The sequence below is a fragment of the Motacilla alba genome, chromosome 2 (assembly GCF_015832195.1).
Source record: "Motacilla alba alba isolate MOTALB_02 chromosome 2, Motacilla_alba_V1.0_pri, whole genome shotgun sequence".
NCBI classification, from domain to species: Eukaryota; Metazoa; Chordata; class Aves; order Passeriformes; family Motacillidae; genus Motacilla; species Motacilla alba.
In genome coordinates this window covers 130,360,666-130,381,712 of record NC_052017.1, presented here as the reverse complement: position 1 = coordinate 130,381,712, position 21,047 = coordinate 130,360,666, and the positions used below count along the sequence as shown (strand labels likewise).

At 34.9% G+C, this 21,047-nt stretch overlaps 1 protein-coding gene across 11 annotated transcripts in view; it reads right to left on the bottom strand.

The window, feature by feature from the left end:
• Window positions 1–21,047, bottom strand: part of VPS13B (vacuolar protein sorting 13 homolog B) — a 427,964-nt gene that overhangs the window by 164,938 nt on the left and 241,979 nt on the right. For 9 of the 11 annotated variants that reach the window (XM_038130155.1, XM_038130158.1, XM_038130159.1 and 6 more), the window contains 5 exons: window positions 19,114–19,285; window positions 17,933–18,047; window positions 15,178–15,319; window positions 13,025–13,433; window positions 7,470–7,581 (listed from right to left, as the gene is read on the bottom strand). In XM_038130155.1, the coding sequence (XP_037986083.1) occupies window positions 7,470–7,581; window positions 13,025–13,433; window positions 15,178–15,319; window positions 17,933–18,047; window positions 19,114–19,285 (950 nt within the window). Of the gene's footprint in view, window positions 1–7,469; window positions 7,582–13,024; window positions 13,434–15,177; window positions 15,320–15,873; window positions 15,941–17,932; window positions 18,048–19,113; window positions 19,286–21,047 lie in introns of all 11 variants that reach the window. The other 2 variants (XM_038130163.1, XM_038130164.1) reach the window with 1 other exon arrangement.

Genomic DNA, 21,047 nt, shown 5'->3' with positions numbered 1-21,047 from the left:
GACAGCAATGCCCTTGTGAAAGTTTTATTTTAAAACTGCTATTTACTTCCGACCTTAAGCTGTTTAATGATGGCATCATAAGAAATGAAAGAAACGGAGTACATGCTGCAATAAATCATATAAAGTACGTAGACTTTGTAGACTCCATTTTGAAGAGATGCATCCTTGATGCCTGGCTCTTCAGTTCACAACCAAACTGTCCAGAATGAGAAATTCCTGAACACACAATTTAGTTTAAAGGGAGCCTGGAAACCCATTCCCAATTTAGCTCTAAATCACACAGGATGCACCTAGTGACAAGAACCCAGATATGCAAACACCTCAGCCAAGCCAGAAGCAGAAAGGAAGAGCACTGTAGATAAAATGTGTATTAAGTCCTCAAAACAAAGTTAAAAGTAACAATAAATCATTGAGGAAGGTCACTGGTTTTTTATATTAAAATATTTTAATATAGGTACTGTTTAAGAATTACTAGACTTCAAAAATGTCTTTATCAATTCTATGTGTTTCAACTTTGATCTGTTTAAATTAATTGGTTATTCCGTTGAATTAATTCGTTAATGATACGTACTTGTTTTTCTTTTCCCTGTAACATATTTAATAAGGTTTCCAAAAATGCAATCCTGATTCACAACAAATGGATGTTTAAATGACATAATGCCACTGGTCTTTGACAGGAATGTTTCTACGAAGTATATTTCAGTTTCCTTTCTTTGAGGAACTACACAAAGAAATTAAAACTTATTGTATGAATCAAGTTCTGTGTTACTAAGTGCAAAAAAAAAATATAAAGTAGGTATGTGTATGGAGAACACAGTGATTAAATTTATCAATTAAAGAGAAAAGTAAAGTTGTAAAAATTATTTTCTTATGAAATTTATTTTATTCTTACTATTACATTATAAGGAAATGTATTTCAAATCTATGTATTTAGTAAAATTAGTTATGTTGAAGATTCCTTGTAGAACTCACAAGGAAATTTCAAATAAAAACAAGCTTCAAGGTTAAAGCTGAACATTTTTAAAGCCAAATTCCAAATATAAATTTAGCTTTGAATAGCTTTTGGTATTAGATAATTAGCAAGCCACATTTCTGAAACTAAATGGGCAGTTCCAGCTGTTATTTTACAATTAGTTTCCACTGAGAGTTTTAAATTAATAACTGCTGCAATAGCCTCAAACATGCCAATGCTGATTAGGAGTGGTGTTTGCATGTAATGCTATCCATATATATATGAATATTTTGCTGGTCAAAAGGTCCAAGCAGATTTTTTTTGCCTCTCTGCTAAACACAGAAGAAGAGAGAAATGGAAAGCAGGAAAAGACTTTACTCCCAAGCCCTACTTCAGAAAGTAGTACAGGATTCTTACAGAACATAAAGATGATTTTGCTAAGTCTTTAGACAATTTTATGCTAAAAAACATGTGATCAAGTACCACAGCAAAGAAAAATATTCAGAAATTGCAATTACTATGAATACTTTGAGTTACACCCCAATTCAACAACTATTAATTCTAAAGACTATTAAATGCAAAAAGAAACAAGATTGAATGTTCAAATTATATACAGAGAGAATCCTATTTTTAAAAACTTCAGAAATAAAATTATCCTCATTCAAAATCTGAAAAAATTAATAAATAAATAATGTGAGCAATTTCAAAATCTTTGCTGTTACAATTTTTATTCCTTAACACGTAGATGAGAACTTTAAAGGATGCTAACACAATCCCATTTCACAATTTATATGGAATAAAATATATACTTTTTAAACCACTTATAATTTCTTCTCTTAAATGTTTTTCCTATATAACATCACCCTGCAGTTGTAATCATTTTGAAATTTGCGAAAAACTGCGGTAGTGATTTTACAATATACTAGCTACAATATACAATATACAATATACAAAGCTGATACTTTTCCTAATTCCCTGTGGTACATACGGACAATTTAATAAGCAGCTCACAATTCCCTCAAAAACTATGTGCATACATTTTTTTTCACTGATTATCTTTGTTGCCTTTATTCAGAGAAGAAGAAACTCTGGTCGGCATTAGCTAAATCCTTGTTTGCCTAGCAGATAAATCTCAATGACGTATTGAAAACAAAAATAGGCAAAATAGAAAATAAGTCTTAATAGAATCTTTGTAAAATAATCAACTCTTAAAATGAAATTATGCACATTAGGTCCATAATCTGGGAAATATTTAGTTATCTTAATGCTAACTTCTATGCAAAAACAGAACAGTTTTTAAACTGTTATTTGGTTTGGAAAGGAAGATATCAAAAAGTAACCTTTTTATGCACAATAAAGTTATAGAAAATCCAGGCTTTTTGAACAATAATTTCAAGGTATAGTTTTTCAAATATAAACATGTCAAAAATATTTCTGAAGAGAAGATTCTTACAGATGTGGGTGCTGTTGAAAAGCATTTGATTTTCCAAACCACATTTGAAAGAAAAAACAGATTTCCACACAGACTGCTGGCTATGTATGTGCTTCTTTCATAAATTCCTTGAATCATTTTTTTCTTTCTTTTCACTCCAGCACTATCGGTACAGACAAAAAAAAAAATGTTTATTACTCCTTATTTCCCTGATGGATTTTTGTTAACCAGTAACGGGCATTACACAATTATTACAAGGATGTTATAGATAGAGTTCCTTGAAATAAAGAAAAATTGCAGCTATTCTATAAGGCAAATAGCTTTGTTTTGCTATTGGTGAATGTTTGAGAGTTAAGCAGTGAAAAACAGTAAACTACAAAAATGAAAAAATTAAAATGAAAAAAGGCTTGTACTAATAAAAAATTAAATGAAAAAATAAAATCTACAGCTACCTTTTCATAAGTAAACTCTTTACATGTACTGTTTTTACAGGGAGGGGCATGTCTAAAGAATTTCCATTTACATTCACAAATTGGAAACAGTCTAAAGACAGCTTTATGCTTTGATCTATGAAAGATCTACACATGAAAATGACCATAGAACACTCAGACCTGGACTATTAAGCTTTGATACATGACATGAATGAAATCCTTGGATCTCAAAAATGATGAATCCAGAGCGTGGACAACCATTAGGTTCTTTATTGGCCAAGCTGAGGAAAGCTTGGGATTCTGCTGACCTAAACTCCCAGAACTTGATAGTTTGGCAGTACTACTCCTTACTTTCTAAGACCTTTACACAACAACCTCCAATCAGCCTCTAGTCACTGAGCTCTTTGTCAGCAATTTCATTTCTGCACTACAATACTGTAACTCAACATTATTTTACCCAATCTGTCATGGACACTCTCTAAAACTCCATTACTTATTGTTTCATGATAGTTTGCTAAAACAACCCTGTTGGGGATGATCAGCAGTTACCTCTATAATCCATCAGAGCATTTGCACAGTATTTGGTGCAATGGGCCCCTTATTCCAAAAGAGAAGTAGAACTAAACATCATCTCAATTTCAGCTCCATATTTAAGCACATCCATTCACCTACTTCCTCTCATTTTTTCAGTCAGAGAATCAGAATTTCTGGGACTTACGATGAAGTTTTGTCAACCATTTCCCTGTTGATAGTGCCCAGTTCTGCTGGTAGCTTAGCACAACTAGTGCTATTCACTGTTCATACCCCCAACATATACACCTCTTAAAAATTCATCAGTAGTTAAAGCCCACAAAAATACAGTTCTGTCCTTCAGTGTTTAGCAGAAACTTCATTTACTCTGACTGACTCCTTCACAGTTTCAATTAACTGCTCTTCCCTCCCTTTAGCCAGGCTAGGCAACTGCCTTACTTGCATTCTTATCCAAAAAAACCTCCTTTATTCTGCTCCCTGACCCCATCCTAAGGCCTTTTGATAATCTAATAGTCTTCCAATCAACAGAACTGGCAGTTTCTTGATGGCAATGTACAGTTCTGGTAAGATTTGTGGAACACAAATACAGCTGGAGCTGAAGTTTAAAAATCAGAGAATCATGAAAAACCATTAAAACCAAAAAACAACTCCTACAATTCAGCATGGAAAAGAATCGAAAAAGAGACATTGTCTCTTTTTGTCACCAGAGAGAAATGTGTCACCATACTGCTTTCAGGAGCCCCTTTATTTGCTGTTATAGTGCATGTATCTTTCTTTACTACCTATTGATATCAAAACAAAATTAGTCCAGTTTCTACTGGAGAAAATACTCTATGACTAAGTTTTATACAGTATAGGAAAACTGAAGTTACAATGTCAACACATTTTTTTCCAACTCGCAATAATCACCTGAAACTATATTTGTGCCCAAATGATTGAGGCACATTGTTTTTCCAACATTCCCTTTTCAGTTTAGCTCTCTCTCCAAGTTAGCATGTAAGCTTTTTTTCTTAGATGTACTAGATGGGAGTCACTTCAGCCTACAGGCCAGAAGTGATCTGGTTTATTTAGTATGACCTGCAGCCCTACCAAACTTACCTTTCATGCACTAGCATTCTACTAATGAGATGTGAGCACATTCAGCTTTTCATGTATAAATTTATGGGACAAATTCAAAAGATGTTTGGAAATGCTATTCAGCCTCTAGCCATGAAAATGTTTCTCAGCCTTTCCTAAAAGAACAATTTCTAAATGAGAAGCAAAAATTCTTCTTTCTCATGAAGCACTACAAAAGTGACACTAATTGCATGTGGTTGTAGTTCAGGCCTAAACAGAAGACTGTTTAAAGCAAAGTGACACCACAAATTAAGTTTGTATCCCCACTCTAGAAACACTGTAAAGACAGTGGTTCAGACAACAATTTATTTTCTTTTATTCTATTAAAAGCAGCAGCAACAAATTAGAGAAGAGAGGTTGGAAAAAGACAGAAGACGACATGTTGGCATTATTAGAATACTGTAGATGCTAATTCTTCTGCAACCAAAAGGCTTCTGTAATTTATTTTTTAGAGTCTCTTACACTAGATATTGCACTACTTGTACCTTTGTTAATATTTGCTAAGAAATCTTTCACCAAGCACATGAGCTACACATTATGTGGCTTTGCTCATCTTACTACTCAATTTTTAAGCAATCTCTATTAGCTCCAGGTTTTTTATCTAGTACCATGTACCATGAGCACATTTAAAAGGGCAAATACTTTGTAAGAAGAACTCTCATATTTACACCCAACATCATGTGCTAATAATAACACCCCACTGGTTTCCTTGTATACAGACTGTATGTCCTGCTCAACAATATAGAACCCTTTGCCTACATTTATTAAAAAACCCCTGAAAAATGGTGAAATTAACTTCACTTAGAACTCTAGCTGTCTAGCAGCAGTGACTGTCATGTAAGACAATGAAGAACTTGAACCGTGCTTCTGTAAGTACCCTTTGCTCTAGATCAAAGATTTTGTAATTAGAAAATGGATCTAGTTTAACCCCAAACACAAATCTTAATATTTTTAATTTTAAAAGTATTAATTTTTATTCTTTGAAAATCTTGGAACCTGCTTGAACAGATTAAGATAGTCACCTTCTTCCCAAAAACAAAGACTGCCCACTATCAACTTCAACGTTGTCCCATTAAACACTGAAAAGTAACTTGATGCTCTGCTCTGATACGTCTTAGAAACAGTAAAGCTAGTATAATTAAAGAAGGAAAGAGAAGAACAAATCATTTGACAGATGATGAGAAATTAGGGGAGCGGTCATTGAAGCTGAGGAAATCACTTAAAATGTCAGAAAACTCAGAAAAAGACATAGGAAGCACGATGCTGGGAGACTGGTCACAAAATGCCAGTACAGTCCAATGACAGATGCCTCTGGCCCAGTGCTTATTTCTACCTTACTCATTTGGGTCGTGATTCCTAAAGGAGGACTGGAGCATATTGTACCCGCATTAAAACGATGAAAAACAAATAATACACTGCACAAATCTTGTCTGGAACATTTATGTATATAAGACCCACAGGACCTAATGCAAGCTAGCATCAGAACCTTTGAAAAGCACTGAATGTCAGCATTTCAGATAAAGCCACATAAGCAAAGATAGAGACTCAAAAATACTATCATAGCTTCACTGATTTTAGATGTAAAGGAGTTGCTTACTCACTGGTTTGTAATGTGCATACAAGGAACATCACACAGTTCCCCACAGTGACTGAAACAACCTTACAGAAGCTGGTAATTGCAGATTCCACTTTATGATCAGGCATTTTTTGATAAAGTTTTTGTTGCTATGAGGAGAGTGGAACCTACATTTGGGTCTCTGACTCTTAAAGCAGGTATGAGATAGGAGTCTCCACAGACAGAAAGGGTAGGAGCAAGAAGAGCCTGTACAAGTGTCTGGAAGATATCTTTCATCTTTGAGCACATGGATCCGGCCCTGCCACCCAAAGCCTCTGCTAGTGCCAGGCTGCAAGACTTTTTCCATAGTGTTACAAAGCTCCATAGAAAGTTCCATAATACAAAAGATAAAATGCTCACTTAAAAACAAAAGGAAAAAAAAAAAAAAGGATATACTACTATAACCAAACATACAAGCAAACCCCATTAATTTAAATGCTTCCACATGGAAATATGAAGAAAAAGACTCCCTTACAACTTCTAAGTGATCAGAAGTGAAATTGGAGATATTTCATGGTCTCCTAGAAATCCTAGTCTTGACAAAAGTAAAACTTGCTGTCATTTTCTAGGCAGTAAATGTTTTACTGCTGGGAAAAGATTTTGATGTTTGTAATTTCTATTGAAGAGCACTATGAAGTAGTTAAAAATATTGCCACATCTGAAAAACAGACCAACGGGAAGTATAAGACACTTGTTCATCTGTATTTCTGTGACTTTTCTCACTTGGTATTATTTGCAACCCTACTTTCATGTCTGGCAACAGTGCCAACTCTACTAAGGATCATATATTACTTTTATCATGTTGATTACATATGTTCACCAGTTTTGCTGCCTATATATGATTAGTGTGGTTTGCACATACTTAGTGACACAATCCAGAGCATGACATTTTCACAGAAAATGTGTTTACTGGGAAAGAGCTCCTTAGAAGTTTGCATTCCTTTAAGCTTTGATCTACATGACATCAAGAATCCTACAGTTTGAATGTATGTTTACCATTTATATTATTAAGATCTATCTCCTCACTATATGGCTACTGAACACTTTGGAAGTGACAAAAAATTTCCTTTCCTCTAAGGTGAACCTAGTAGTAGCTGAATAAAAGAAAGCCTCTTAAAATGTTCTCATCTGTGAGTTTAAACTTCATAGTGATTTGACATTTAAATTCTGTTATTCATCAGCACTTCACAGCAGAACTTGATTTGTCTAAATGGATTTGAAAGCCCACAAGTGAAGAAAATCAGAAAAACCTGGTTTTGAATATCAAAAGATTGTATGTGAAAAGTATTTTTACAGGCTGCACGTACCAGTTTTATTGATCAATTAACTTCTCCCAGAATGAATTTTACTGAGACCGTATATGAAAAACCAAACCCCTCCTCTGACACTTACTGATAAATGTCTTTCCTGAGCACAGCTCTGCTAAGAGGGTTGTCAGCCTGAGGAGCCATAGAGACAGATCCAATCTTGAGAACCAAAGTGTCTTCTTTAATTGATGGATTAGCTGTAGTTAGGAAAAGAGAGAATATGTGTTTGATTAAAAGTCAAATGCACATAGCAGGAACACTGAAAAACAATTTCTTTAAAAAAATGTACATAAGAATATTTGCTAAGGATTCAATTTTGCACAGGAGCAACATAAAATCAATAGCCCCGCTGTGATACATAAAGACAAAACTATTGTAATTTCATTTCCTCAGAGTTTTATCACACCACTGAATCCTGGTCTGCGACTTCTCTTTCTCTCTGACACTTTTGAGGGGGGTATTTCAAAATGACTTCAGACATTTTATGACATATTCTTTGGGATCTGTTTGTTTCTCCAATAACTATTTGCTGAAATATCAGCATGTAAACCACTCTGAATTGTGCACCCTTTTTATTATGGGCCCATAGCTTTAGATGTAAAACATTACAGGATATCACAGTATAACCATCCTGGTAGCATTTGGAATCGGCTGCAACACACATGGAAAGTTCAAACACAAGGACTGAAACAAGAGAATCTGAAATCTGACACATATACATAGAACAAGATGTAATACTGGACAGTAAATTTCACTTCAGTAACAAAATTATTCCAAGAAGAAAAAAAAATCTCTGCTTTCCACTTATCTCCATAATTTTCAAATTTCAGCCACATGTAAAGTTTCTCAGTTTTAAAAGCAGTGGTCATATTAGACAAAAACCAAAGTTCTGCCCAGAAATAAAATAGCACCATATTTTTTGTAGAAAGCTAACTCTGTCAGCAGGCACAGACAAAGCACTTGGATAAGGCTGTGCTTAGAAGACTCCATATTAACTAGGAAACTCTGGAGCACGTGTGAAGCAAGTTCAAAGAGTTCATCATCTGAAGGGAAACAGCTCACTGCAACACCTGTGTGAGCTATAACAAGGATGGAACAACACCACACCTGCTCCCACATCCAAGGAAGCTCTGCAAGACTCTCATATAGGAGTTTTGAAAACAAGATTGCAGTAGAAGATAATTTAAATATTTTACTGAAGTGTGAAATGCTTGGTGTGGTAAGAACCAGCAAAATCTAGAAGCTTAAGAAAATTATTTCTTTGGACCCAGTAATGTCTTGGTGGAAAAGACATCATGCTTTGCAGCTAAATACGTATAAAGACATGTATATTTCTGAACAGATCTAAGAAATCACAGAAATTCTAATATGATATTTTCAAACTATTGCAGGGAATACCCCAGTAAATATGTGGCAAAGTGGGAACACAAGTTCTGATACACAAGTGTATTAGCACACAAGGGATCTATTTAAAGGAACTTCATGTACTTACAAAGTAAAGACAAATCCTTTAGTCCCCCCCCAAAGCAAAACAAAACTAATTACAGATAGTTTGGTTGCCAGAAATAAGATACAAGAGTTAAGCTGATGAAAAACTCCATTTTTTGGAGTTTTTTCTAAATCTGAACTCATATTTTCAAAAAGTAGTAAGGCACTGTACAAAGTACTAGAATACTGCCACTGCATACTCAGGTGTTGGGTATTTGCTTTCCAATACTCACATAAGAAAATGGAGTGATGGTATTATATATAACTGCAACTCAATTAGATGGCAGATGCCTTATTCTTGGGAAGTGATTCTTAATAAAATATATCTAAGGCTAAGAATTTTAATTTGTCTCTGACACTTAGCAAAGCAAAATAAGGATAGGGCCACCCATAACATAAGTATTTTAGGAGTTTTTTCCAAGGCTGGGCAAGGACCTTTCGTGTAGTTTACTTTAGGTCAATAAATAAGCCAATTTTAAATCAGAAAGAATCACAGAGATTAATATAATCAGCTGGTTTCTAAAAGGCCATATGAATTCATATCTCCATTCATTAACCACACTTTTCAAAATATGGGAGTAATGTAGTAAACAATCACAGTCATTCTAGATATTTAAAAATTTGAGGGAAAAATATCTCTGTTACATTTTAAAAACATACTTACAATTTAAGTATACTTACAATATAATACTGTACATACATTACCTTATACTTACAATATAAGTACAATCTAGGAAAATTTTACAGACTCAATCGTCAAAATGTTGTTCACAATCTCATTTGGTTTTATCCACTCATCTCAGTCATCTTTTTGCTGAGCTAAATACATTATGCTCTTTTAATCCTTCCTTTTAAGCCTCCTCGTCTAGCACTTCACATTTTTGATGCTTTTCAGCACCCTCTCTACTTTTATCAATACCCAGTTTTACAAAAGAAAGCAAATTGCACATGATATTCCAGCATCTGCCATATGCAGAAGTACAGCTACCTCCCTTATTTCTTTTCCCTCAGTCCACTGCGACCCACAAGCTGTTTCAGCCTCTGTTTCCCAGGATAGACTCTCCAGTCCTGAACACCCAGTCTGTGTAAATCTTCCTTGATTTATAACTTTAGCTTTAGAAGATTTACTGTACTTTCCACAAGCAGTATGCAAGCACAGTAACCCAGATGCTTGGCCTCAGGAAATGCTTTGCAACATTCGCTCATGATAGCAGCAACGGTTTTATATTTACTTTCAGACTATTAAACACCAATTTCATTTATTATTCCCAATTGATGAGTTTTTGTGGGGTTTTTTTTAGATTCCTGGTTAGCCATTTTTAATTCATTTAACATTTCCACAGAGAGAGTACAGTGATGTATTTAAATTAAATACCATGAGACAAAATGTCAAATTCCTTAGAAAAGTCTAAGCATATCAAATCTTTGCAAACATTTTATCAACTAAGAATTGAAACCACAACGAAGAATGGAAATCAGATGTTTTCTGAACATCTAATTTCCCATAAAACCACATTTATTATCATGTAAAAAATGTAATTCTTTATTAACTGAATAATTTAATATTTTTTCCTTTATGTGCTCTGAAGGAGAACAATAAAACTACCTGTCCTAATTTTATTTGAATATTACACTTTTCATTTTACTAGATAAACCTTCAGCTGTCTAAAATCTGTTTTTCCAAGGTGTGTTAAAAATTAACCTCAGAAGACCAAGATCTCTGAGCACAACTTACTCAGCCTGACTGATTTGAAACTTTAATAGTAAGTGAGGAGGATGTTACAGACCATATGTTATGACAGACTTCAAAGTAGAGAGTCATGCTCATGTGACAAGAATATATCACTTCTACAAATGCAGGACATACATTTATTTAGTGTGCTGCCTTTTCTTTTTCACTATCAACAAATTCATCATGTCCTTTATAGTGATTCCTGATATTTTGCTCCTAGTATGTACAAGAAAGAGTTGCTATTGTCCTCAAACCAGCCAGATGTGGATTTTTTCTGTCTTTACAACTTCTTATCAGTTTTTTGCAATTTACAATTTTTACTTATAGTCTTCTGCTATGCAGTAATTCTTGTTCCTGCTTGTCATATATTGCTTTCATATATTTAGTTACCTTTACTTCATGGCTGAGCAAGTGTGGGCTGCTGGCCAGAGCTTGCAACACCACCTGATATGTTAACAAATCAAACTCAGAGAAAGCAGCACTGCTTATTGCCAAGGATAGAACGCTGCCCTCAAATCTACCACAAAAAGAAATGTTAATTGGTGCTGCTGCAAAAACTGTGAACCTAAAATACTATAAAATTGTGTGGGTGTAGTCATGGATGCATGTATGCAAATTCCTCAGAAGAAGAAACAGGATTTTGATTATTTCAGAGTTTGTCTACCACAGTTCATTGTGGAAGTTGCAAGCAGACAACAGATTAGCTTTTTTTTTTAAACTATACATGTAAAGCCACAATTACTTGTGGAGTCTGGGAGAAGGATAGTTTTTGTAGCTATCAGAATGCACAGGGTATGAACAGCAGACAGCTGACTAGAAGAGAGACTGAGATAATTTTTCTGCTTTTACTGCAGTGATGACAAATTGAAACACACAAGTCTTATTCTCAATGTCAATAAAAGATGAATGAGGATCTTATGGAGCCATATCTCCAGAAGATACAACACTCTTCTGACCTAACACAACAGAGATGTGGGCCTTATTCAACTCTCGCTCCTTATTGTTTCTAATTTCTATTGTTCTTGAAGACAATAAGCAGGAGAAGAGAGAAGCAATTTATTTCATGTTCATAAACAAATGAGACTTTGGGAAAACTGGGGTGAAAGAAGAAATGAAAGAACAGTACCAATTTTCGTAGTGATGCTATTTCAGAGTTTTCCAGTAGAAGAGTGTAGCTGGCTGTCTTATTAATTAGGACAATCTTTAGCATTTTGTCTTAAAAGAATACAGTTTTTCTTCCTACACTGACTGCTTAACCATGGCAATTCTGTTCCTTGCAAGCATTCTTAAGCAAGAAACAGCAAAAAGACAAAGCTTTTTTTATCATTTATTTTTAATGAAGTATACAGTTATAGAGCTACAAAAACATACTTTTACAAAAGATTTCCTTGACAGCATGCCCTAGAACTCCCTTCCAACCAGAATCATAATTCTTTCTTGCCAAGACAGCCAGTCTAATTTTATCTTTCTGTGTTTTCAGCAATCCCAGTTGGAAAATTGTAGAGGATGCTGGCAAAAAAACGATCTGTGTAAATTCTCACTGCGTGCACTTCTTGCAATTAGGTTATGAGAAAAATCGAAATACTATACTCTGAGGATTATATTGTGTGGTGTACATAATGGTAAAAAAATGCTCCATACCTACTGAACTTACATAAATATATCATGATATTAGTACAACACTACTTTTTTAATATCTAGAAGAACTATGAGAAGTGAATGTACTCCTATTAGCTATTACATGGTCTAATTTTAACATCAGCATCTCTATTTATACATAAAGACTGTAATAGGGATGGAAATATATTTTTACATACAAAGGGAAAACAATATCTTACAGAGTAAGTATTATCCATCAATCAAATAGCTATTTATGACCATCTTACACTACCCAAACTCTGTAAATACCTGAAAGCCTCTTGCACAAGAGAGCTGGAATAGCTTCAACTAAAATGCTAAGCTGCATCATCTGCTGGGCATCATCAATACGGTACATTTTAACAATATTTTCCAAACTAAACTATCTATTTGCTTTACTACCACATGGTTTTCCAGTTGTCAATGTCCACAAGAGCTAAGGCCCCCTGCTTATACTCCCTGCTGGGACAGGTGTCTGTGGAACACTGCACGGTGTCATGTAAGCTGGCACAGAATCACCACTGCAGAACTGGGTTAAGCTCTTTCCACAGTTTCTGACCATTCTCTATAATCACATTTTAAATGCAAATTCTATAGATGCCATAGCAAGGATCAAATAAATTGCTAAAAGGAAATTTTGAGCAAATGTGCAGAGAAGCAGCATGAATTTTAGATATTTCCTAACTCTGACCTTTAAAACTGAAGCAATGGTCAGTGATTTAACTACAAATACTTGTCTACAATACTGAACAGCAAAAAATCTCTAACATAAAATACGGTACCTTCTGCAATATGATGATCTTCCTCATTTTTGGGGAAGAAGACTCTTATTACGCCCGTGTTGATGTAAATCAGAGGCAGGTTGCGGGAAGTCAGAGCGTGAGTCCTCATTGGTTGACCTGGCGACTTCCTTTTCTCCTTTTGACGCCTTGGCAACCTGGCTTGAAAAATGCTTGCAATTGCATTTAGCAAAGGAAAACAGAGGACCACATCAAAAGCCTGAGCAGAGAGAAGGATCTCATGGAGAAAATGAGGAGAACCATCAGTGTGACCTTCTGACAGCTTATGGAACGTTCTTCGTTCATTTCTTGATATCAGTTTGTGCCGGACATTTTTTGTTACAGCTTTGGTATAAGTGAGAGAAAGAAATCCATGTTGCTGGTGTGAACCATCTAAAAGTTTTGCAGTTGTCTGTTTCAAGGAAAAATAAATAAATAAATAAACTGCTGCAAAAATCAACATGCAACATTCATATTTCTGGTTATTTAGGATTCTATATTTTTAGTAGCTTTCTACAGTCATTTAACAGTAAAAAAAAACCCCAAAACACTTTTCATTTTTTTGAAATCATAGTTTGTTCTCACTTCTCTGCACTGGGTCATCTAAAACCACAGATTTCTGAACATATTGTTCTTTTCTAATTACTTATGTTTCATGAAACTCACATCTAATCAGCCAAAAACCCCTCATTTTTTCAAGAAACTAAATTTACCAAATCTTTCTGATATTTTTAACACAGTTACATATTTTGGTTCCTCCTTCATTTAAAACATTTGTAGATCTCACTCCCTTTGCATTGTTCCTTCTGTATGTGCAGACACCATAGCTGTTAAAATACCACTCGAGACTAAGATAGCTTCAGCCCATCTCAGCAGGGGTGTATAAACCACCCATAGTCACCTCAATAAGTACTGAACTGGTTTGGCCTCATCACTTCAGAGTATTTAATGAAAATAGCTGTGCCACATACATAATTTCATCAGACATCGAATTGTACTTTAAAAATTGCTGATTCCTTTACTTAAGACAGATTGGTCTTGCTAAAGACGACAATTAAATCCTTAGCTCCCACAAGACTGATAGGGGAGTTTAAATATTACCTTGGAAAGTTTTTTAGTCATTGTTATAAATGAAGAAATGTAAAAAGCATTATTTTAACAAGGTAATAAACATGTTGACAGAATTCTTTAAGATTACTTAAATATCAGCTTCAATCATGTAAGCACAAATGAAAGCAACTATATTTGGCTAGTAGCAGCTTCTTTCATCATGTTAAATTTGAAAGAAATCAACTTAATAAAATTTTAACATTGTTAGCAGAAGAACAAAATCTCTTTCATAAATACACAAGATACACGGTTTAAATGGTGGAAAACTGGAAGCTTTTAAAATTAAATAATTAAAACAAAGTGGTACATTTATTTAATATAAGAACTGAAACAATCAGAATAAGAGAAAGTATTACAAATCAATTTTCATGATCAGACCATCAGACCATCCAGAACTTTCACTAACATAAAGTAATTCCCACAGATAAAGAGGCCAATGTCATAACACATGAAGTTCTTCAAGGATAAATAGGGAAGAAGAAAATGACTTAAATATCTCAGACTGAGATCAGCTAGTAATCTTCCAAGCATTTAAAAGGAAGACTCCAATATGGAATTATTAATTGTTGCATTATCATAATTAGAGAAGCAATTTTATAAGGCTGCATAAAGGTATAGTGCAGTATAACCAAGTACTTAAATCCCTAAGTAGACATCAGAATTAGACAAAAAAATGCAGCATTTAGTACTGGCTTTTACATATTTGGCCTTCAAACATGCAGTGTGTGCTCACTTCTAATTTAAATTAATTTCACTGATTTCAGTGGTCTGTTGTTACGCACAAGGTTGAAAACCATCAACCTTCATTCCCTTATCTACTAAAAAATGACAATAATTACTAAAGGATTAGTTTAGTAATAATAGTAATGTTATTACTATTATAATAGCAATAACACAAGTTACATAATCAATATCACCAAGAAATATACTCAGTACAAAAAAAAATAATTAGACGACAATAAATTAATTTAAGAGTTTTTTTTCCTTTTTTTGCTGGCATTTATTAGTGAAAGTTCTGTATTCAAAAAATTTAAAAATATTCTTACAGAAGGAAAGAAGCCAGAGAAGTTACTGAAAGGATCCTGCTTGCTGATAGGTCGAACCAACAAGGTACGTCTGTTCAGCTTGTCAGTACAGGAAAGGAACACACCTCCATATTGCCCCAGAGACCAAGAATCTTCCCCAAGGCTTGAGGTAATGAACGAGGCATCGAAGATAGGAAGGGGAAAAAAAAAAGAAACAAACAATGTTGCTGTAAGCAAAGAAAATTGTTTACATTTAGCTTGCATGTTTGGATGTAATTGCAAGATAAACCTACGCCATATCTTTTCCTAGAAAGCTGAAATTCAATCAGATCAAACAAAAAAAAAAAAAGAGATTAAAAAAGGTAACTGTAAAATTTTATGTGAAAAGGACAACCTACAGCAAGAGGTCAAGACACATGAGAATAAGAGTATAGTAAAATCTTGTGTGTAGAAAAGGGACTTACCCTGGATTTTCAGCAGACAGCTTTAACAGAACGAGGAGGAGAAAGATTACAAGAACAAAGACACTGAGAATACAAATCTGTATTCATATGCTACAAAATCAGTATTATTTAGAAAAAGTTGGCTTTTAAGTGTTCAAATGTGCCTTGTACAGTTCTTGTAACCATTCTTTTTAACATATAGGAGAATAAGTGAAGTAATTTGCTTAAGAAGAGTAATTCAGGTAAACACCTTAGTTTACTACAGAAATCTCACCAAAAGTTTTTCTTTGCTTTGTAGAAAAATTCCTTCAAAATGTCCTGACTGCCAATCTCCCCCTGGCCTGGAAGAGAGAAAGTTTACCTTTTCTATTCTCTGCTTTTGCTTTTAGTCCACAGAGATTTGCACATAGGAAAGGTACTCCAAATAGATAAGAAAATATAAATTAGAACAGTGACAATTTTGTCAAGTGGAGTAAGTTTTGAGTTTATTGGGCATTTTTAGGGTTTTTTTTCTTGTTTGTTTGTTTCCCCCAAAGTTTGTTAAGTGGAGCTGGCTACTGGGATTTCACAGAGTCTTAGAATATCTTGGGTTGGAAAGGACCCACAAGGATCATTGAGTCCAACTCATGGCCCTGCTCAGCACCATCCCCAGGAATTACACCATGTGCCCAAGAGCATTGTCCAAATGCTTCTTCAAGCCTGTCAGGCTTGTTGCTGATACCACTTCCATGGGGAGCTGTTCCAGTGCCCAGCCAGCCTCTGGGTGAAAACCTTTTTGTGATATGCAACCTAAACCTCCCCTGACACAGCTTCATTTTGTTCCCCCTGGTCCTGTCACTGGTGACCAGAGAGAAGAGATCAGCGTGTGCCCCTCCTCTTCCCCTCATGAGGAAGTTGCAGACAGCAACGAGATCTCCCCTCAGCGTCCTCTTCTTCAGCCTGAACAGACCAAGGGACCTCAGATGCAGCTCACATGGCTTCCCTTCAAGGCCCTTCACCCTTTTTGTTGCCCTCCTTTGGATGTTCTCTTGTAGTTTAATAACTTTATTATATTGTGGTGCCCAAAACTTCAGACAATATTCAAGGTGAGGCTGCCCAGTGCAGAGCAGGGCAGGACAATCCCCTCCCCTGCCTGGCTGGCGATGCCGTGCCTGATGCCCCCCAGGACATGCTCAGCACTCCTGCATGGTGACATGATTTAAAAGATTTAAAAAAAAATACAAAATTTAATTAGCAAATATTACATTACATACAAACAATAAATACATTTGTAACGTAGGCAAACAGAAAGGACTCAAAATAATTTTTAAGATAGCTCATCAGGAATAAAATCATAAAGAAACGATGGTAACGTTGCTAAGATAATACTAGATCTCCTTCCTATTGTACACAGGGAGAAATAAGCATTCAATAAGACCTTGCAGACATTGGTTCCCAAGTCAAAATGATTTATGCTCCTAAATATTTTAGTTATTTTCAATGCCAACGGCCGTGCTGGAGCATTTAACTATGTTTTTCCACTCAAAAAGTAACATAATTATTCTATTTTTTCTTAATCTCTTAATTCCTAATGGAATTTGTTGATCTCTAATGGCAAATACTACTGTAGCTGATCATAGACTATGCAGGCTCTCTCTCTGTCAAGACTGGTGTGTTCATGGCCAACACAAAGTAGAAGATGGCACATGCCATTCCACAGAGCCGTGTGCCTGGGTGTCAAGTGACACAGAGACGGTGCAGCAAATTATCAGACAACAGGACTGGCAGAGTGGGAAGGCAGACTGTGAATACACACAGTATTGATGATGCACTGCTTGAGATTAATTACTGACGTTTTACTCAGGTGTCTGCACAACACTGTGCCATGGGACACAGCAGAGACCATCAGCTCAGCTCTCTCCATTACATGAACTGCTGCTTTGCCACAGCAACAGATGTTTCTAAAAATCTGAGCTGTTTCTCTTCAGCATGCAAGAGTAACATAGCATAAAGCATTAAATAATGGCACTTGCTAACACATCATGAACCAATATTTCAGGAATTTCCCATTCTAAAGTTAAAGTAAAATTAATTACTTTTGTTTAATGGATCAAAAGAGCAGTAAGTGTAAAAAAACCAGTCTCCTACATCTGCAATGATTTCTACGTATTTCTTTGGAATTAGATCTAATTCTGAGGAAACCCAATTGTGATTTTTATTACTTAAAAGATTAAAATAATTTAACTGAAATTGAATATCTACCTTAAATTAAGAATTAAGAAGGAAAAAACCAAAACACCACCTGCCTTTATCTTTCAGCCTGAAATTAAAGGATCACAACTCACAGGAATTACCTGTTTCTGTAATGGTCAATATTGAAGCTTTCTATTTTACATTTGATTTTGGTGTAGACATCCTGCATATCCACTGAGGCACTGAGATCCTCTAATTCACTGACAATACAGACTTCTGCAATAGTCAAAGGAAATAAAAGATTATTAGTCATTATTCTGAAACTTGAAGGATTTTAAACAAGAAATATATCTGAGACACTACATTTTGTAAATAGGATGATGCTATTTCTACTCAGATTTTCTCATAAAGCACTTTTGATTCAAGTGTCACACTAGAATCCAAACCTTTTTATACAAATATATTGAGAAACATATATATGAGGTTTCTAGATTAGGTATTTATAGCATAATTTCCAGGGGAAAAAAAGAAAAAAATATTTGCCAAGATATTTACTCTAATTATTCTAATTTTTTCTTTCTCTTGTGCAATTAATATTTTTAAAATCAAAGGTTCAAGTACATTTCTTAAAAACTAGCCTTAAAAATGAGCCACTTTATTTTTTCACATTTCTACAGGCAATAATGTTAGTAGCTAAGCAGGAGTATTTCCTAGGAAAAAAAAAATTGAAGTCCTGCAGTTTATGGAATCTGAGTTTCTTTCCAGCAATTACTGATAATTCAACTATATCTCAAAGAGAAAAAAAGATAAGCTGTGCACAACACATATTTTACTTCTCAACACAGACGTTGAAACTTCTCCTCTGAACGCTGTATTAAACTTCCTTTGACTTTAATGATTATATTATGGTGATTATATTAAATTGAAATTTGAAATTACCAGGATTAAATTAGAATGGACTACATATGGACATACAGAAAATATATGACTAAATCATATCAAAATGAAGCATGATTGGTTCTAAGGCAATAAATGCAACACTACGGAAATTAACTAACTTATTTCCAATTTAACTTAATCATCTGTCAACATGGAGAGGAAAGTTTATGTCAAAGAACAACACTGAATTCTAATTTGCATGCAGTAACCCAACTACATTTTGTTGCTGTTATTTAAAATACAGCTCCAACCCATTATTTCTGTGTTACAGCATTCAGTAATGTTGATACATGCTCGGAATAGATAATACTGTGCTGAAAAATAGGCTGTGCTATTTAAAAGAGTACATTAGGAATTCAAATGGAATTTAAAATAGTACATTAGGCAGAAAAATGCAGAATACCTGTGCCATTATTTCTAGGATCAGGAGCAAACAATTTTACAGTAATTTTTGGCAACATCCACTGCATCCATAGGCTGACACGTCCACTTGAAACACCGATATTACTTGTTGTTTGTTCCAACGTAATGGAGTCTGAGAATGGAGAATCATCACCACCCTGAAGAGAATCACCCTACAAAACAAAAGCAATAGCTGAGAAAAAAAGAAGTATGAAGTATTGCTTTTCACCACTTCTGGGTCTTTTTTCTATTTCAACTGATATGGATGCAAAAACTATAGATACACAGATTCCCAAATAGCATATTTGAATTAAGCCATTTGTAACACCAGGAAAAGATAAACCAAGTATTTTTTTTATTTTCTCTGGTAGAGATAACAGATGATGGCAAAGACTGAATGGTAAAACTGTAAGGTTTTATGACAGGTCTCCCTGGCACAGCACACTTGCCTTATTAACTCTACACTATGGAAACACCATCATCAATTTAAAACAAATGCTAACAGGAATATTTGGAGATGCAATAGCAAAAGGGATATGGAGGCTTACACATATCTGAAAGGCAAAAGAAGGAAGAGTCACTGGAAGTACCACATGAAGAGCCACCCAGCAAGGCCATAACACCTACACTATTTACACACTGCGTTTGAGCCATTTTTTCCCCTCTTGTATGGGCTTCCCTGTAATTTTGGAAAAAAAGATTTCAGAAAATAATAGCTTTTTGTAAGAATTGGAAATATTTTATTTGTCACTTTCTAAATACTTCTGTTTAAATAATTATTGTCACTTGTAATATTCTTAAATGCATGAAATGTTGACAAATGAGCTTGTAGAAGCCTTCCGTGCCATCAATAATCTCCGTTCCTTCCCTAACACTTTAAGAGCTCAACAAAGAAGACACAAAGATTAATGTTTTTAGGAGAAGATGATGACAAATGAAAGCTATACTGAAAATTCTGGTATGTGGGCTTATTAGAGCAATGCAGGCATGTTCTAATACTATTTACCAGCCAAAGGACCTCATCCTGCTCCTTTGCTGGATATTCCAGATAGGGAAAGAAAGATGCAAACATATAACTGCTCATCAGCCCTCGGTGTTTACAGCCTATTAAACTGAATGCAAGAGATACATAAGTCACTAATGTCATCCAGAAGCTCCTGAATATCCAGAAGCATCTCCACTTGCAACTCCACCATGTGTTGTAAATTTTCTTCATTCAAGCACAAAGAAAGTAAAAAGGTTTAGTAACTTTGATCCACTAAGACCAAGCTGTTTCTAAGATTAAGAGACCAATAAACACAAAAAGTCTTATCTTTCATTGAAAGTTTGTGGGATTAGGCATTGTAAAATATGATGAACAACATGTTTGAGATTTATCTAATGAAAAGCCAAGATTATTTCTATGGAAGACACCCCAGAAGGCAGATCTACACAGTAAGCACTACAATTGGACTGAAACCATTTTAACCAGTCAGGCAAGATTCAGAATGCACTCATTTCAACTTCAGATGCCCAAGAAAGCTTGTTTTCAGTAGCAAAATTAAAGTCTGACAGTACTTGCCTCATTTAGCAGTCCAAGGCTGGAAAATGCAAGTATGGAAGTTCTGTTAGCAATCTATTTTCTGGATGGGTAGGACCTAGCCCAAACCTAATGACATAGCTCATATGGAAGCATTTATGTTGACAAATCACATTTTCATTCAGCTCAGGCCTACAATTTAATTATAGGTTTTCTAAAGTATAAGAGGACACAGAGAGAAACAGCAAAGGTACTTTATCTGCATGCAGTAACCTTTACCCTTGAAAAGCTCAGTGATATTTACTACAACTGGGAAGAAACCATCTACGTTGTCAATAGCTGACTCAAAGAATTCTACATTCCAGATACTCATTTGGATGAGGAAGGAGAAAACTTGTCCAACAACAACTAATCAA